The sequence below is a fragment of the Mchenga conophoros genome, linkage group LG20 (genome assembly GCF_057382185.1).
Source record: "Mchenga conophoros isolate Kocher_MC1m ecotype Shallow Benthic linkage group LG20, M_conophoros_male_GT1.1, whole genome shotgun sequence".
NCBI classification, from domain to species: domain Eukaryota; kingdom Metazoa; phylum Chordata; class Actinopteri; order Cichliformes; family Cichlidae; genus Mchenga; species Mchenga conophoros.
Genome location: NC_140545.1, coordinates 8243603 through 8262596, shown reverse-complemented (window position 1 = coordinate 8262596; position 18994 = coordinate 8243603). Strand labels below are relative to the sequence as shown.

The following is an 18994-nucleotide window of genomic DNA, read 5'->3' as shown; positions in this document are numbered from 1 at the left end:
CAGAATATCCATTAATCCTGTTATGCACAGGTCCATCTAAGCCTTGCCTCTCTTTGTTTTTAAACCATGGTTTAAAGACAAAGTTAGCGGTTCCCCCACCTCAAGCTCTGTATCCTGTATTTATTGTTAGTGCCACCATCTCCAAATGTCAGGTCTCGATACTGTGTTGTGAATAATACCCAAATCAGATACAGTAAAAGATTTAAATTCAAGATTACATTGGTAAAATGTTCATCTCCAAGCATGAGTCTGGAGGGATGTAAATGTGTTTTCCCCAAATTCGACTCATGGCTCACACCTTTGAATCAATAAAACACGATTAAAGGTGAGCCGTTTGGTATGAAAACCCCAGAAATTCCAACTTCAGTTCAAAACAAATGCATGACTCAATTTATTTAATCATATCAAGTCCACAAAGGAACTTCATTTACGACGTGTGACGTTGGCTTTACACGTAACCGGAAAGGAGGGACTTTAACTGAACAAACCTGGCAACCCCGGCTGCCGGTTTTATCAGTAGCTACTGAGGGGAAGATGGTGGACTTGGCGACTACAGCGTGCTCAAAACTCCGTCCCAAACGCTTTGAAAAATACTTACCATCTCACCCTAATATTAGATATAGATTACCCGGGGAAAATCATAGATAATACACCGGGGCAGCTGCTAAAGACAGCCACTTTTCCGCCAACAGACAACTCTTTATTCATAGACTGAAGAAAGCGAAAAGTTACGGAACGTGGTGTTGGTTGGTGATCGTAACGGAGGCTAGCCAGCGATAACACGAAAGCAAGTGGCTTAAAAACCATCAACAACCCCCCTAACCCTTGTAAATACGAACAGGCTGCAGTTCCTGCTGTTTTCACGCCCGTCGTTCAAATCCTTGAGCTAGCTAACCTCAGCTAGCTTTGTTGTGAAACGGAGGATCAAAGCTGCTCGAAATGCCGCGGAATAAGACGGGGAAACGTGGCTCCGGTAAGCCGGGTAAGTAGCAATAGCAGCCATGCTAACTCGAGCTCAAGCAGGAATATAAGGGAATAGAAGTCTGAATACGGTTTGAACAGATCTAGCAGTACACTTGGAAGAAAGACTAGCAGTTTGAAGCAGGGGTATTTTTGCCATATGGAATAGACGCTAACAGACGGGCAGCCTGTTGCTTCCTAACTTTAGCATGCGAGTTGTTTTGGACCCTGTCGTGCACATCCATGTGGGTATAATCAGTGCTACAGCTTAGCAGTGCAGTCTGCATTTTCTTGGCGTTAATGCTAAAGTCAGTTTGACACTCTAATAAGCGCGAGGAGCGGTCCAGGAAAGCTTGATGCATTTTTTTAATAGCTGCAGACTTCTGCATTGAGAATTATTATTTAAGCTCATTTACATATGAATGCATCAATAAATGCAAAAAAAGGTTGCAATACAGAAGTGAATGCCCGTTTTTCATGTTTTCTTCTCCATCATGGCCATTCTTGCATTACATTCACCTTCCCCTCCGTTCATGAACCTGTCCACTGCTCTTGCTCCAAATATACACTCTATTTCAACCATCCGTTCATTCCATCATGTCCAGGCTCTCTCCGTCAGGAGGTTCTTCAGCTGCAGCTGTCGACAAAGGCGTCACTCAAAGGTAACTCCTCTGATTCTTGACTCCCGACCCCAGCTTCTACATCTGGTTCTAACCTTGTCCAGAAGCTCTTGAACCTCATGATAGTGCATGCAGCAAATCAAACGACCATGTCGTTGTCGTCTATTCCAGCTGCACTCTTCCTTCTGCGTGCCTTGGCTGTTCACTTTAATAAGATGTAGCAGTTATATCTGAATGTTCTCATTCTTTGTGTGCACGTCTCACGTGAACACCATGCACTTGTCCTGGCTTTAAGGCAAGATTAAAAGATAGACATTACAGAAGTATGAATGTCATCTAATGACTTTGGACCTTTTCATCCACCCGTCCTGCTGCACTTACAGGTGTTTGGTTTATTTATTTTAAAAAAACTTTTCTTGTTTTATCACCATCTACTCTGATCTTGAACTGGAATTTTTCCTCTTCTTACCTGCACTAATACCATAAACAATTATTTGTTGCTTCCTGTGCGACTATGTCATGTGTAAGCAATGTCAGGTCAGCGTGACATTCTGGACGCTGAGTTAAAGTCACTGGTGACACATTGCTCTATGTGGCAATCCCTAACTTACTGTCACATGTTCCTTATTAACACATAATATAATCATGTTAATGTTTGAGCTTCCTTTGAAACCCAAAGCTTTCTGCAAACTTTAATGTACGGGATGGATGGACGGGGAGAATTTCAGTGTAAATTTTTGAAGTTGTTTAATTTATGCAGGATAACAGGATTTAAAGTTATGAGCCACAGTTCAGCAATAATCCCCAGCTGGTAGAAACATGGGGAAACCAAGTATTTTACATGCTGGTCCAAAGTGTAAGTGTGGCTAAAGGAAGAATCCCAGATTACAGAGGATAGGCTTAAGAAAAGAAGAAGGAGAACCAAAGCATTTCATTATCTTTGGGAAGAGGCCAACAGGGGCAGAAACAAGAATCACGTGTATTGTCAGTATTTAGCTTTATTCAGATAATTCAGTAGTACAGCGTTTTAAATAATCGACTTAAAAATAGTGCGAAGCTGACAATATGCAGATATAAATATCATTAAAATGACTTATTTGCCAGGGAAAAGGCAAGTACAGTGCTAACAGGATGGGGCCCAGGATACAACCTTGTGGAACACCTCATATTATTCAGTTGATGATGGATAATTGTGAGAAATGACTGACAAAGTCCTATGTGAGAGAGATACAAAGACAACCTTTTAAAGCTATCTTTAACCTCTCAAGCAATAAATGATTGTGAATGGAGACAGCACTGACAACCAGCAGTACCAGTAGAGAATACTTCTACATATTCCAGTAGAAACAGACTATTTAAACTCTAAAAACAGTAGTTTTTGTTATCGATGCAGATTTATGCATCGGTTTCCTGCAACACTCCGCGTGGTGTGGTATTTTAAGTTGAAGAATTTAGTTTTCCTTCAGGGTCTGTTTCTGGATGACTTCAAATAGGCCTTGCAGTTTTAGAACAAGCGCTGACGGTGAGAAAAATAGATGTCTGAATATTAGCTGTGCTGCTTGACTTCTCCAACTGTAGGGGTAGTGATCCATTCAGATGTTTAGCAAAGTGCCTGCAAGGAGAATGCAGGTTAATTTAGCCGTTGGAGTCCTATGTCCTCCATCTATAGCATGTGGGCTTTTTAAAAAGCTCCCACCTCCTCGGCTCGAATCTGTCAGCAGAGCCTTATTTCCAAGTGGCCGACCAACTGCTGGAGCCGTGTGAGTGACTGCTACATAAGCATAAAGTGGCAATGTGGAGAGGACACGTGAGTCCTGGCGGGGAGCTCACACTTCACTAACTGAGCTGTGTGTGGGCAGGCCTGCGTAGGAAGGTGTGGAGCTCTGTGTAACCAGTGAAGTGACCAGCAGTTCAAGGATGGTGACTGGGAAACTGCCGACTGATATTGGCCCACAGAGTGTGTTATCTCAGCTACCAACAGTATGTTTGCCTCGGGCCATTCTGTCAGAGTAATCAGAACATCACATAAGGAAAGCGCACTTCAAGGAACGCTGTTTCGATCATCGTCTTTTTTTCTGAATTTACATTTTTTCCTGTATTTCCTCATGTGTTGTTTCACAATTATTTAAAAGAAAAGAGTTATATGATTATTAACTATTAAGTAGAGAGCAGTTGTTGCTAGGAATCATGAACCGATTCTTGGTAGAGACATTTGGTGTAGTGGCAATAATACCTGCTACGCTCAAATATTAGGTGTAACAGTTGTTGCTCGTACTGTTTCCAGAGCCTTTAAATGATGGATAGGAATTAATCAGCAATGATGACAAAGGAATTAAGCAGTGCTTGGCTTGTGAATACAGGTAAGAAACTCTGTAAAGGAAAGGTAAAACTTAAGATCTGACAACAGTGGCTCAACAACTGAGTCCACTCCAGTCAAATGGCTGAACTTTAGCCTAGTTTACACTCTTTACTCTGAGGTCAAACATGGTCCTAGTTTCTTTTCATTTCTTTTTATCTGGGAAAACAGGTGGAAATAACTACAAGATATTGCAAAATGTGTCAACAAAGTTTGTGTATTTGCTGTGCTTTTGTGTTTGGTATTGAACAGAATGGAGTGATTTTCCTATTTCGAATTGCCCCAACACCGGTGACCTTTGGGCTACCCCAGCTGTCCTGTTTGACCTCGACACGAACACCTAAACACACGCATACTCGCGCACACACAGTCTGACCGTTCTGGATCCCACACACTGAATGAACGAATAAATGAAAACCACACTGGTCTTCAATAATCCCAACAACAGTAGAAAGTCCTGAGCCAGCAGGAGTGTTAGCTTAGCTCGGCATGCCTCACTCTTAGCCCTTCTCATACACACACGGCAGAGCTGTGTGGAAACAGAACATCTGGCGCTAATAAACAAATAAAAGATGACGGAGCATTACCTAACGGAAAATCCTTGAGTTATCTGGTGTTTGCTGTGGTTAGAGACTTCATAGTATCATGTTATCCTAATGGAGCACTTTTCTGTGGAACATTCGGCTTACTTGTCATTTAGTAGAATAGGAGGCTGCTTGGTGTGATGCACTTTTTCACTTTCCTTGTGTTTTGTTTATTTATTTTTTTATATTCCACTGCAGCATGTCATTACATTTTTGGCTCCTTTCTCTTGGTTTGTGTGTTGTTGTTATTTATTTGTTTTTAATTTAAAAAAAAAAAAAAAAGATTCCTAATATGCAGCAGATGTAAGGTGGTCTTAAAAAACCGAGCATAAAAGAAAAATGCTTGAAAACATTTTTTTTCTTTGCTATACCATGTGCATACAAATGAAGCGATTCTGACCACTAAAGTCAGACTAAAATATTTAGCATTGAATTTTTTTGTTCCACTGAATCTAACACCGTTCTGGTGTTTGTGCGAGTTTGGCTGCTTTCTGGTGTTTATGGAAAAGTCGAAGAATTACGCAGCTTTTTTCAACTATCACAGATGTGTTTGGGTTTGTTTTTTTCCTGTTAGTTTGGTAAGCTTCACACTAAGAGCAAGTTGTGCTAACAGGTAATATAAGTGATGTGTTACTCAACACGTCCTGCTGCCTTGGTAAATGGCAGAACAGGTTTCAGTTTTACTGTAATGTTTTTTTTGCATATGATTGGAAGTGAGCTGCTTATAGTGACATAAGAGGGCCTCAGTGTCATCCAGATCTTCTTTAATCATATAATAATTGGGAGCGCTAATCAAAAGGTTTGGGCTAACTTCTGTTGTGTTTTATAACAAAAAGAAAAAAGGACTTATGTTAGACATTAAAGCATCAGTGTATACAGTTTCCATCCATCTTCTTCCAAATATAAATCCTTTTGCTCTGCTGTTTTTTCTTATTTTATCTTTTCCGTCTCCAGGTGCTAAAAATGGAGTAAAGGGAGAGGCGGCAGCCAGCGATGATGAGCTGACGTCGGACGTTCTCAGCCACTACAGCAGTGCCAGCGAGAGCACCTCGGTGGTGGAAGAGGGCACGGGTAAATACACTACACAATTCATTCCCTCTGCATGTGCATTCAGTCTGGGTTAGGACCATTATTTCCTAATTGATTTGCCACTAAACGATCTGTGTATCTGTGGCCGGAGTCTCCAGTCAAAACTTCAAACAGTTGCCTTTTAATGCAGTCGTATCAGTTTTCTGTGTTGTTTGATCTGACACAGGAAGTGAGCAGGTGGATGAGCAAACTGCCCAGGAAGAAACGGAAGACAAACTCAAACTGTGTATAGACAACCTGACTGATAAGAGGTGAGAAACATTTTTTTTATTTTTTAAATCAATCAAGAAGTGTCAAGAAAGAAAAATGAGCATGCAATGGCATTATTAACTGCAAAAAAAATGGCTTCAACACCTTTTGTTGTTGTTTTCTTCCTCATGTCTTAGTGCAAAGACTCGTCTAGCTGCTCTTGAGTCGTTGCGACAGGCCTTCTCCTCCAGAGTGCTGTACGACTTCCTGACAGAGAGGCGCCTCACCATCAGTGACTGCCTGGAAAGGAGCCTCAGAAAAGGTAATGCAAAACAACACGAATGGGTCTGGATTGTTTCAGTTAATCTTGCTTTCTGTTAACCTGTTGATGCCACTTTGTAGAAATTCAAAAGATTTATGAAAACTGTGTTTGTTTGGTTTTTGTTTGGTTTTTTTAAATGGAACGAAAGCGTGAGAATGATTTAAAAACTGCAGGTACTGATGAAACTTTTTCTCCTCGTGTGTCCAGGCAGCGGGGAGGAGAAGGCGGCGTCGGCCACGGTTTTTGCTCTGCTCTGCATTCAGCTGGGGGGCGGAGACGAGGCGGAGGAGGGCTTCAAAATGCTTCGCCCGCCTCTCACGGCCACCTTGAGTGACAGCAGTGCCAGCATAGCAGCTCGCCAGAGTGTGAGTAATCACATGAAATTTGTGAACGTTAATGCAGATCTGGATTTAGGATGGCCTATTCGGAGGGGGGAGGGGTGTTTTTTATTTTCTGCTTAAATGTTATCTGCATGATTTAGATTCTAACCAAGCCCAGATTGTGTTAGGATCACACACGAAGTGTCGCTGTCTGTCCTCAGATGCTTGTGTGTTAGTTTGACCGTTGTTACATCTGTGTCCCCGTTAGTGTGCCAGGACTCTGGGGATGTGCTGCTATGTCTCATCTGCTGAAGATGGAGAGGTGAGAACACTTTGTAGCTTATCAGTTTAATTCTAAGAAGCATAAGCTGGACGTTTTCAGAGTAAAAGAAAAAGACTTAAATAACTTATGCTGTTATGCATTGATGTTACCTCCTCACAGGACTTAATCAAGTCATTGGCTCTTCTGGAGAGTGTGTTCATGTCTTCGTACCCTAATGGAGAGGGAGTTCTGCCCACACCAAAACCTGGAAGTGCAGGTCTGCACACTGCTGCCCTGCAGGCCTGGTCACTGCTGGTCACCATCTGTCCCACTTCTAGACTGACTGTGCTGCTCAGCCAGTGAGTAAAACAACCTTCTTATGGCATCTTCTGTTATGACTGGCAACTGACTTCAGTTTTAAACTGAGAGGCGACAGCAGTAGTATCTAGCAGTGTAGCTAATTGGTAATCGTATGCCTCTTTCTTGCTGTAGTCACCTCCCTAAACTACAGGCGTGTCTTCAGAGCAGCGATGTGAACTACAGAATCGCAGTAGGAGAGACCATCGCCCTGCTGGTGGAGCTGGGGCGAGAGATAGACGAGGTACACACCTGAACAATAAGAACAGACAAGTACACTCACTTACAGGCGTATAGGTTTAAACGTCTCCTGTGTTAGTGCACTACATATTTGCGTGTGAATGTCTGCAGGAGTTTGAGGTGGAGGACGGTGAAAGTCTGTGTGAATGCCTGAAGAGTTTGGCCACAGACGGCAACAAGCACAGAGCCAAGAACGACAGAAGGAAACAACGCTCCATCTTCAGAGAGGTGCTGCATTACATAGAGGTATGTTATCTCATGTTGAAGCCGTGTAAAGACTGACAAATGTTTTTAGGTGCCCGATGTTCTGTTTTAAGTTGCTGAGTAGCTTTCTTCAACATCGCTTTACCCACATCTGAGCTTCTCACTTCTCATTTCTTTCTCCAGAACGAGGACTTCACAGAAGAGAAAATCAGGTTTGGAGTGGAGAACGTTTACATTGACAGCTGGGTGAGGAGAAGGATCTACGACGCCTTCAAAGAGATCCTCGAGTCTGGAGTCAGAGACCATCTGCAGGTGAGGAAACGGAACAAAATGCCTTCGTCTTTATCATTGATCACCAGAGTGGGCTTGTTTTCATACAGCCTCATTTACTGCCGCTGCTCGGTGCTTTCTGTCTCTTCAGTCTTGTCTTCTGTCATATCTTGCACCGACTGCAGAAAACAAAAACCTGAAGTTGAGTGGGAAGACTGGTACTGGCTGCTCAGCCAGCAGGCTGCGAGGATACCAAATGTAATTTTGTGTGGAGGATATGCCAGTCGGCACACAATGAGCACACCTACACACGAGCCGCTTGTGTGGGCAAATCCCACTGCCTCTGTTAGGTTTATTTAGGGCAAATAAGCTATGAAATGATGCACAAACACTCTGAACTAAATGATCCAATGTTTAAAGTGACGCCTCTACTGAAAAAATCCACTAGAATGAGATACTATACCTTTAAGAAGGCATGACGTGGTACTTAATTTAGTAAGTTTAATGTTTTGTTGTTTTGTTTTTTTAACTGGATTTTTTAAGATGCCTTTTGTATGTACCCTCCACTTGTGGTACAGGTGAGAGTTGCATATAAGTGGGACTTGTCAAGTGAAAGGTTGCTGGTTTGATTCCAGCTAGAGATACAAATCCCAGGAAGGGCATCCGGCATAAAACTGCCAAATCAAACAGGCGGAGCTCCCCGCTCTCACGACTCCTTGTAGCAAGGGAGCTGCCAAAAATAGCTTTGTTTATGGAATAAAACATACATTTATTGCCCATCCTCCTGCATCGCAGTCTGCATAGCATAAATGCAACAAAGGAAAATCGGTTTTATCGTCTAATTTTTGTTTTGGTGCAGTTCAACCAACTACTGAGAGACATCTTTGGCCTTGGCCCACCACTCATCCTGGACGCTGCGGTCAAAGGCAACAAGATCTCACGGTTTGAGAAGGTAACAGCAGCTTCTGCTGAAACAATCTGACCTCTGCCTTTGAGTATTTTCTTTAAAAATGTAGCGTTTGAAATGTGTGATTACGACCTTGCTTTTATTTTTTGGCTTAAACAGCATCTTTTCAACTCTGCTGCCTTCAAAGCCAGAACTAAACAGAGGAACAAGGTCCGGGACAAACGTGCCGATGTCATGTAAGAGCACGGCCACAATGAAGAAACCGAGGAACTCCTTTCATGGATACAACGTGATGCCTTCAGCTCTTCGCAAGCATACACTCAGCAAACAGGGTTATTTTTGTTTGTTTGTTCGTTTTTTTGCCACTTGTGCTCTTCACATGCAGTGTCATTCTCCAAATTTAAGGCGGCCAGCGTTTATTCTCAGTTTGCGGAGGACAGGTCCCGATGTTCTTTCAAATCAGGCGCCGGCTTTGCTGCCATAGCGTTTCTGATTCTCCACAGTGAACATGAGCTGTGAAACAAAGCAGAACTTCCTTTCAGTGGGATTATAACGACTCAATTCAGTGCAAATACAGAGGAAAAGGTAAAATCTCACTTACAGAGTCACACTCAGTTCAATCTGTTTTCCTGTCATCTGACCGGTGAGGCAGGTATTTTACATTTTGATACCTATGGTCCCATTTAATATCTTAACCTATCCAATAATGAACTGATGTTAAAAGAGCCAAGGACGTATTCTGGAAAAACACTGCCTCGCTACATTTCAGCTGCCAAACCAGAAACTAACTTTACAAACAATGCAACCTAAAGGAAAATGTGTGTGGTGTTTTGTGGGGGGGTGTGTTTTATTGGAAATTCATTCAATCATGACAATTGAAAATTAAAAAGGAAAAAAAGGGGGGGGAAAAAAATCAAATAAGAGGTAATATTGTCATGTTTGTATTCATATATTTTTTGGAGTTGTATTTCATTTTAACCATTTATAGTGAAGAATTGTATTTTAATAATAATTTATTAAAGGGGACATAATGTGTGTGGTTTTTTAAGACTTAAAAAAATACTACAACTTGTTTACAGACAGAATTATTGGATAAAGATGGTAAAATGAATCTGCTGCCTCTTTTTTTTTTTTTTTCCCTTGTATTTTTGTTGCAGGTTGGTGACTCATACCATCTATCCATGTGTATGTACTGTAGATAAAGTGAAGATTGGGGTTTATGGAGATATGTGTTTATAAAATGTTGGCTGATAACATACACACCACTAATCAAAGCTGCTGATGAGTGAGCAGTTTGGGTTTCTAAAGGGTCAAAGCCAACAGGTTTGACCCCTCACCCTGGATAAAAGTTATGATCTCAACAAACTCTTATCGGTGCTTCTTGACAAAGGTTTGAATAAAGAGAATTTAAGCACTCTGTTTTCTCCTAAGTTCATAAAGTTACATCAGAAAGGAGGTCTAGTTTCTGCCCGGAAACATGATATTTAGCGGATTTAAGTGTTAGTGTGAGCACAGGTGCTTTACATGAAAATCCTAAAATATGTGAAATTATTGTAATTTAAGCTCTTAATTACCTTTAAGAATAATTTTCCAAGCTCCAAGCATAGTAATTGTACAGTGTAGTTTGGCCAAGTTTAGTCTGTGTTTTCAGAAAGAAAACACCTCATTAATCATGAGACAGATTTCACGCTGCCAAAATCCCTATTTATATATCACCGTGGACAGCGAGTAACCACTAAAAAAATAATGTTTTTAAAAAGTATGTCCTGGTCACTTTAGTTTTAAAAAATTCTTCGCACTTTCATTCAGACTGTAAATGTTTCAACGGATCTCTGCTGCCTCTCTGTGGTCATTTCCCTCAACTACACCCCCCCCCCAACCTGAGCCAAGTGGTATCGCCCATTCATGAATTCAACATGGAGTCGCTGGTGCAGCGAAAATCATTCTTCTGACATGTTGAGCTGCAGCCAAAGAAGCGATATACAAACGCTAACAGAGCTGTGTGGAGGTATTCGTGAGTCGAGCTGCAGTGAGCCTCAGACTTCATATAGTTTTAACATTTAATGCACGATGTATGACCGTGCAGCGGACTGCAGCGACTGTTGAAGTTTCAGGGTTTAAGGCTTGACAGGAACTACGAGTGAACCACGACAGGCTCTGATGGAGCCCAGACAAATCACCGGGGTGTACGGAGAGGTGAGCGGCCTGCCTGCGCCTGTTTCAGCCCATGTGAGAGAAGAGCAGCTCCAGGAGCCCCGGATATACACGGTGACAGCAGGTGAGCGCTCCCCCTCCCTCCCCATGTGTGCACAGATGATGATGATGGTCATTATTTATTTATTACCACCCGGCTTCCCACTGTCAGCTAATTTATGTTCACTGCATGGATAGTTCATGAAAAAACAAACTGAAAACCTGCTCAGTACTGACCCCAAAATGTAGAGGAGTGGGAGAAAGGGGGAATAAAATGCACCCAACTGAAACTTCTTTAAGTAAAATACACGATTTATTATTAGTACATATGCTTCATAGTAGGAAGTGCTTTCCATTTAGGGTCCTTTTAAATTTAGTGTGCACTTAAAGTTGATCCTAGCCATCTACATTCAAGAATACTTCCTTTTCAGCAGCAGTTGTTCATAAGTAAGTACATAAGTGAGTGACTATGAGGTGATTAATACCCACGTGATCGCTTGGTCAGTAGGTCTTGGATATGACCTGATATCTTAGTCTGATGATCTAGTGGAGTAACTACTGGGACGTCGTGCCATGGTTGTATGAAGCTGTTAATTTGCACCTTAATGTGACAGTTTATGGAGTTGTTTTGGGGATTGGGGGGAGTTATTTTTTTAAACACTCAGTCCAGTAGTTGTCCAATCCAGCTCACACTCTCCTCATGTTAACTGGAATCAACAAGCAAGATTAAAAGAGCTCCTCACTACTTGCTTTCATTTCAGCATAAGCAATCAGAAGATGTTTCCATGTGGAGGGCCGTTTTTGTTTGCTTTTTTGTGAGAGCCTGCCGTTTGAGTACAAGAGCAGTGACCTTGTCTTAAGGGTTTAAAAGGCTTTGCAGCGTAAACCCGTCTGTGTCGGGGGAATTCCATTCAGCCTCTACGTTACTGGTTCATTTTAAACGGGATTGTGAAGCTGAGGGATCGACGCTCGAGTCAGCTTTAACTCTGCAAGGAGAGCCAGCAACCCCCACCGTCCATCTCACAGGGGAGAAAAGCTATCGGAGAAAATAGTGCAACCATGAATAATAATTTAACTGGATCATTAAAATAACAAGTGAAGAAAATGAGCAGATATTTTGGTTTAATCTGACGGGGGAACACTATCTTTTATTATATTAACATTTTCTTGCCAGGATGTCATGCAGACACATATGGCTTTTTCTCTGTTCTGTGACAAGTAATAAACTTTTCTATGTTCACTGTGTCCATGTGCAGAGTGGAGTCAGAGCGAACTGGTCCGATGCTCCAGACTCCGATACTTGCAGGAGTTCAGGCTGATCTCGGAGAGCAACACTCACAAGAGCATCAGGACTGTTCTTCCACCAGGACCGTGTGTGTCTGTGTCCGGAGAGTGAGTTGGGCCATAATTTAATAGTAATAATAATGGCACATTTTCTAATGTAAAATCTTAATTGGTTGGCAAAAAACAGTGCCTGAAAATTTCTACTGACTTGATCTCAGGTGGTTTTACTTGTCCGCCTGCTGCTGTGATGTACGAGTGCACCACAGGGTGTCTCAGAAAGCTGGAAATCCACTGAGTGTGGTTGAGGTGCAGTAGAGAAGCAGTGGATCCCTCTGTCTGCATCAAATTTTGGAGTCAGTTTTTCTTTGTCTTTTATTTTTTTAGGTTGTTGAGTGGATTCTCTCCCATTCGAGGCCTGAGAGCTGTTATCAGAGAGACAAGCGGTCACCAGCTCCTCGAGGTAAGAAAAACGGGACGCTTCATTTTGTAATGTCTGCGTTCGCGCATCTTAACAGGCTGCTGTTTACGGTCGTGTCTGTTTAGATATGGAACTGCCACGGCCTCAGAAAATGCCTCAACCTGACTGCTCTTAACAAACATGGCCGAGTGTATGATGACGGTGAGATGAAATCCTGACGTATCGCCACCAGAAACCGATAAGAATCAAGGACACGGTCTCATCACCGTGCTGCCATATTGTTCTGCATCCATTTACGTCTGTATTTTTAAAACAAACAAACACTTATTCTCACATGTGTTTATTTTCAGCCCAGTTTGGCTGCCTGTCGTGGTCAGCGTGTGAGAACAAACTGCTGTACGTAGCGGAGAGAAGCAAGAACGCATCAGCCGAAACGCAAGATGGGGGACACGCGTGGAGAAAGGTATGATGCAAACATATGTTCGTGCTGTTTTGCTAACCTTACAGCAGAGTGTTTGAGTGCCGGACTCTTGTTCTGTTTTTTTGGGGGGACGTGGGTTCCGATGCCCAATCAGGACAGGAGTTTGTACTGTGAAGATTGGGGGGAGGCCCTGACCAATAGGAGCGAGCCGGCAATTTGTGTGGTGGATTTGGAGATCGGCACGGCCAGCGTGTTGGAGGGCGTTCCGCCTGATGTTTCACCTGGACAGGTGAGGATGCAGAAGTTTACGGCACTGAACCTTAAATGTTCAAACACCTTATTCTGTAAGTAACTTTCATACAAACTAACAGGAGGATGTTTTTTTCTCTCTCTGTACATTTGTGTGTTTTTATCTCCAGGCTCTGTGGGCTCCCGGCAGTCAGGCAGTGTTTTTCATTGGCTGGTACCACGAACCCTTCAGACTCGGACTGAAGTTCTGCTCCAACCGCAGGTTAGAGAGCTGCTTTAAATGCGCTTACAGAAACAGCAAAATGACACTGAAACTTGTGAATGTTTTCAGACACTATGAAAAGAAAATGTAGCTAGTTTGACTGAAGCAAATACACGATTTCTGTATACATATACATTTAAAATGTACTTCTTCACTTTATGTCTCTGATGGTCTAAACTCTTTCAGGTCAGCCTTGTTCAAGATTGATCTGTGTGGACATTGTGGTGAGAGCATTCTCTTTGTCTGTTTGTTAATATATTAAAGTTGTGCCCCCACTTTGCTCAGCTAGCCCCTCTCGTCTTCCAAACCAGAACGTCTGTCGGGGGAAAACCTTTCAGTGTCTAATCCCAGGCTAAGTCCTGATGGGTCCACGCTGATCTACCTGCAGGGTGCAGTGTTTGGTCCTCACAACCAGTGCCTCAGTCTGCAGCAGGTGCTGTATGTGTGCTCATGTATGTGGTGTTTTTGTGCATGTCTGTGTGTTCTTTCTCTTAATGGCTGACTGCGGACTGACTCATGGATCATCCTCCACAGCTGGATCTGGAAAGCGGGGAGACATCTACGCTGCTGGATGTTGTCAGCAGGCCACAGGCTGGTACGTTACAGTTCCTGAAGGTGCCAAAAGAGAGGCTCGTGTCAGTTTCAATTAGAAATTTGTAACTATGATGGATGAGTTTTTCAAAATTCAGATTTGAAGAACTGTAAATTCTCACAGTAAGAGATTAATGCATCAAGAGAACTTAAGTGTTACTTGTGATTGCTCGTAAAGATTGAGGAGCTCGGTGGAGAGTTGAACTCCTCTGCACGTCTTTCTGTTCCAGGTGAGTTTGCAGGCATGTATGAAGCGCTGCCGTCCTGCTGCTGGTCTGCAGACAGCCAGAGAGTAATGTTCAGCAGCGCCTGCAGGAACTGGAAGGTAACAAACACATTTCTCTGGCACAACCTGGTATAACTGAAACAACTCCTATTTTTTTGTCTATAACATGTTGTGTTCGTGACACACACACACACACACACACACACACACACACACACACACACACACACACACACACACACACTTCTCCATGGCTCATTTTGCGTTTCTCTCTTTCAGGGTCTCTTCCTAGTTGACAGAAGATCAAAGATAGTCACCTCCCTCTCTGATAGTAAGAGTCCGTCCTCTCCTCCACCTCTATCACCACCACCACCACCTCCTCCTCCTCTTTCCCTCCTGTCCTCATCTCCATCACTTCTTTTCCCTCCTCCTCCTTCTCCCCTCTCTCCTCTGCTCCCCCCTTCCCCTTTCCCATGTTGGGCTTCCTGTCCTCTCCCATCTCCTCTTTTCCCTCCTCCAGACGATTCCCCCTCTGTTTCTCATTCATCATCTCCTGTTTCTCCGACTCCTCCTTCCCCTTTTCTTCCACCTCCGCCTTCTCCTTTTCTTCCGGTTCCAGTTCCTCCTCTGCCTCATGAATCTCCCCTTCCTCCTCCACTTCCTTCTGATTCTCTTTCTGAACCTCCCCCTCCTCCTCCTCCACTGTTTAATCTTCACCAGGACGACAAGGGAGAACAGAAAGGTATGACAAGACCAAAAAAAAGAACAGCACATCTTACCTCTCTAAGGGTTGACCTTTCTCTCTGTTTGTTTCACCCCTGTCAAGAGCCTGTGTGTTTATTCTTCATCTCTTCTTTCACCCTCTTCACCTCCGTCTTTGTTTCCTCCTCTTCAGACCTCTCGGATTCTTCTTCCCAACTTTATGGCAGCTGGAAACTGCTGACAGTCCAGAGAGACCTGATGGTGGTCTGCTGCTCCAGCCCGAACACCCCTCCCACTCTGGTCGGACAAACCACAACGCCACATGTGAACACAAACATGCAATTCATGTGTGAATGTTTTCAGTTATTTAAAATGATTTAATATGTTTCTGTTTATCTGCCTCTTGTTTCCACGGGGATGGACGTGCATGCAGAGGGTGGGGTTTGTCCCGCGTGCAGGTGAGGCCGTGTCCTGGCAAACTCTGCAGGAGCCCCTCATGACCTTTGACTTCAACTGGAAAGTTCTAGATGTGACTCTTCCATCGGACGAGGAGAACGCAAACTACCGTGAGCTTTCAGTTTCTCCTTCAGTAGACGTGTTTTGAGTTTCAGCTCCATTGTCCTCTTACTTCCTCTCTGTCTTATACAGCTGGCTTAGACTTTGGTGCAGTCTTGGTTAAACCATCTCGTCCCCTTGGTGAAACCAGGACACCTCTTGTGGTCTTCATCCATGGTCTGTATTCATGTCCCTACTTGTTATGCCGTGTTATTGCCTTTTTTCTGTCTACTGTGTGAGTGATTTATTAAATCGTTTTCCTGTTATTGCTGTTTGCACCACTAGGGGGCCCTCACTCTCAGTTCCCTGCAGAGTGGAACAGCACCACAGCTGGGCTGGCTAAACTCGGCTTTGCTGTCCTCATGGGTGAGATACATGTGCTGCGCAGATTTTGTCAGGCTCTCATGCCGTGCACACAAGTTTAACATTTTGGAAAATGAGGTGGATTTAATTTAATTTAAGGTAAAGATTCAAAACTGGATTAGCTTGTTGTCTTCAGAGAGTTATAAATACAGCAAACGGTATATTTGTTTCTTTTTTGGTTTATTCAGTTAATAGTAATAATTAAACAGACCATAAAAAGTACACATGTGAAACAATGGAGTAAAGGCGCTGATTCGCTACCCATTTTCTGCTGCTTATCTGAGTCCAGCTCTCAGGGGTAATAGTCTAATCATAGAACCCCAGACCTCCCTCTCCCCAGCCACCTCCTTCAGGGACATTGAGATGTTTGAAAGCCAGCCAAGAGATAATCTTTCCAGTGTGTCCTGGGTCTTTCCCAGAGCTGCCTTCTTGTAGGACATGCCTGAAATACCACTCTTATGCAAGGGCCAGGAGCCCTCCTAATCAGTTGCCTGAACTACCACAGCTTTCCCTTTCAATGTGGAGGAGCAGCAACTTTACTCTGAGTCCCTCTTCAGTGACTCCTCACCCTGTCTCGTGAGAGCCCAGCAACCCTTTGAAGGAAGTTAATTTTTGCAGCTTGTTTCTGTGATCTCATTATTTCAGTCACTACCCAGAGGCTCGTGACCATAGGCGAAGTCAAAGCTTTGTCTTCACACCAGTCAGTCGGTCGGTGTCCTGCTCCACTCTATCATCACTCATAAACAGGACCCTGACATACTTAAACTCCTCCACTTGGGTCAGTACCCTGTCCCTGACCCGGAGTCGACACACCTTTTTTTTTTGTCAGCTGAGAACCGCGGCCCAAGTGTGTCTCTGATTCTTTTTATTCTAAATATGAACCATTTTTAAAAAAAAAATACATATATATACATAAATACACGATCATCCCACCATTACCAGATACATTATGTCATCTTGTTTTTTTTTAATAAAAGAAAGAAAATACAGAAACTTAATATCTTCTGGTGAACAAGCAAATCAGTCGCCATCTACAACAACTACAAGCCTTTCAGGGTTAATATTATTAATATTGATATTGTTAGTATTTCTTTAACATTTCAGTTTTGATTTTGTGGTTTTTCCCTTTCTAATTTTGTGTCTCTACCCAGTGAACTACAGGGGATCCACGGGGTTTGGCCAGCACAGCATTTTGTCACTGATCGGTCAGATTGGGAGCCAGGATGTAAAAGATGTGCAGGTATGTCCTTTTTGTTTTTTCTGTTCCCAAATCCAGGAAAGAGTGATGTCAGCAACAAATCCTGCCAGTGACGCAGTTTGTCAGAATTACAAAAACATAATTATTTTTCCCATATTTGACCATATCTGCACATGTAGCTCTATCACTTACACAGTCACCCCTGCAGATGTAAGGAAATGATCTGTCCTGGCTTCCTTGTCTTTCACCCAGAGGGCTGTGCTTACTGCGCTGGAGCGTGACCCGAACCTCGACCCCGATCGCTTGGCTGCAATAGGTGGTTCTCACGGCGGTTTCCTGGCCTGTCACCTGCTCGGTCAGTATCCTGAGTCCTACAGAGTGTGCGCAGCCAGGAACCCTGTCATTAATGCTGCTACTCTATTGGGAACCAGTGATATAGTGGACTGGTGAGGCAGATATGCATCGACAGATGAGAGCTTTTGTTCTGCTGAATCAGATCAAATCCACTTCATACGTGAATGCTTTCTGTCACCCCATCTCCAGGCGTTACACCAGTGCTGGGTTTCACTACTCGTACGACCAGATACCCACTGCTGAGGCCCTGGCTGCTATGTTACAGAAGTCACCCATCGCACATGCCGCCAAGGTCAAACACAAACACAAAAATCCCATGTGATAACCTTAATGAAACGACCAGAAGCGATAGCTACAAAGCTGCTTTAATAAGGAAATCTTCTTTAGACCCCTCTAGAGCTCACAATGCTGATTAAATCCCAGACTCTACAATGACGAGACAAAGGTGCCTCAGAGATGATGTTACCGCTCTTATACTCTCAGTTGTGTCTCTAAAAACTAAGCCCGCCCTGTGAAAGTTCAGTCGTTGCAATTGTAAACACAGGACTTTTTTATAGTGATGTTTTTTGAGTCAAAAATGTGGGTAAAGAAATGTGCTGTGTGACAATGTGCAGATCAAGGCTCCGGTGCTGCTGATGCTGGGAGGCAGAGACAGGAGGGTGTCTCCACACCAGGGGATGGAGCTTTATAAAGCACTGAAGAGCCGAGGTTCACCTGTCAGGTACGACGGGGCACAACAAACTACATAAAGACAATCTGACAGTGTGAGCCCTGCCACACTGGTTTTACTCATATTCAACTCAGTCATTCCTGTCATTTATTTCTTTAAAATCAGGTTGCTGTGGTTTCCTGAAGATGGACATTCTCTGTCCAGAGTGGACACACAGGTTGACTGCTTCCTCAACACAGCGCTGTGGCTGCACCAGCATCTCTGACCACGCACACACACACGTACGCACGCACAGCCACGAGGCCGTTTTTGTTGGTTTTTTTTGCTTCAGCTCGACGCTCTGAGAAAAGTAGTAGAAATCTGGTTTTTGATCAAAGCTGAGAATCTTAAACATCGCAGACTTTTTAATAACTAAACAACGCTTTTTTAGGTAAAGTAAAAAAAAATAAAAGCATGAAATAAAGAACATTTTTACAATGCAGCAATCATGTGTGCATGTCTTGTTTGTTTTATCATACATCACTTTATCTAAGCCAGGGGTGTCAAACATAAGGCCCAGAGGCCAGAATGGGCCCGGTAAAGAGTTCAATACGGCCCACTGGCGAGTGTATAGATTGTGACGTTTTAAACTGTATTTTCATATTTTTTACAACTTTTTCTATTGAAAGAAATGTCTGTTTCTACACTAGATAGAAAAAATGTATATTTTTTTATTGGAAAACTTTTTCTGTAATTTTATGCACTGGTCCGGCCCACCTCAGGACCAGTGACTCTATGTGGTCACTTCCCAGTCCAGGCGGGCAAAGATCTACCAGCACACATGGGGCA

General features: G+C 43.2%; 2 protein-coding genes across 5 annotated transcripts; both read left to right on the top strand.

Moving 5' to 3' along the window:
- The first annotated feature begins 483 nt into the window (after positions 1-483).
- On the top strand, positions 484-9791 carry ifrd2 (interferon-related developmental regulator 2). Of its 2 annotated transcripts, XM_085260319.1 has the most exons (13): positions 484-982; positions 1566-1622; positions 5475-5591; positions 5776-5860; positions 5996-6120; positions 6328-6485; positions 6709-6762; positions 6883-7061; positions 7195-7303; positions 7411-7545; positions 7687-7815; positions 8633-8725; positions 8840-9791. In XM_085260319.1, exons 1-13 carry the CDS (start codon positions 940-942, stop codon positions 8918-8920), a joined length of 1365 nt encoding a protein of 454 aa, XP_085116445.1. In that variant the 5' UTR covers positions 484-939; the 3' UTR covers positions 8921-9791. The 2 variants fall into 2 exon arrangements, with proteins under 2 accessions (XP_085116445.1, XP_085116446.1); XM_085260320.1 differs by lacking the exon at positions 1566-1622 and having other exon boundaries at positions 486-982.
- Positions 9792-10582: 791 nt separating this feature from the next.
- On the top strand, positions 10583-18617 carry apeh (acylaminoacyl-peptide hydrolase). 3 transcript variants are annotated; one of them, XR_014890207.1, is made up of 21 exons: positions 10583-10958; positions 12130-12265; positions 12542-12617; positions 12701-12776; positions 12926-13038; positions 13151-13285; positions 13416-13507; positions 13694-13731; positions 13819-13940; positions 14042-14102; positions 14329-14423; positions 14604-14655; positions 15220-15326; positions 15460-15592; positions 15675-15758; positions 15867-15947; positions 17096-17184; positions 17395-17497; positions 17686-17788; positions 18111-18217; positions 18332-18617. XR_014890207.1 is itself a non-coding variant. In XM_085260225.1 (21 exons), the coding sequence occupies exons 1-21, from the start codon at positions 10841-10843 to the stop codon at positions 18429-18431; spliced, it is 2112 nt and encodes a 703-aa protein (XP_085116351.1). In that variant the 5' UTR covers positions 10583-10840; the 3' UTR covers positions 18432-18617. The 3 variants fall into 3 exon arrangements, 1 of the variants encoding a protein (XP_085116351.1); XM_085260225.1 differs by having other exon boundaries at positions 17395-17588; XR_014890206.1 differs by having other exon boundaries at positions 17686-18217; positions 18332-18373.
- The last annotated feature ends 377 nt before the right edge of the window (positions 18618-18994 follow it).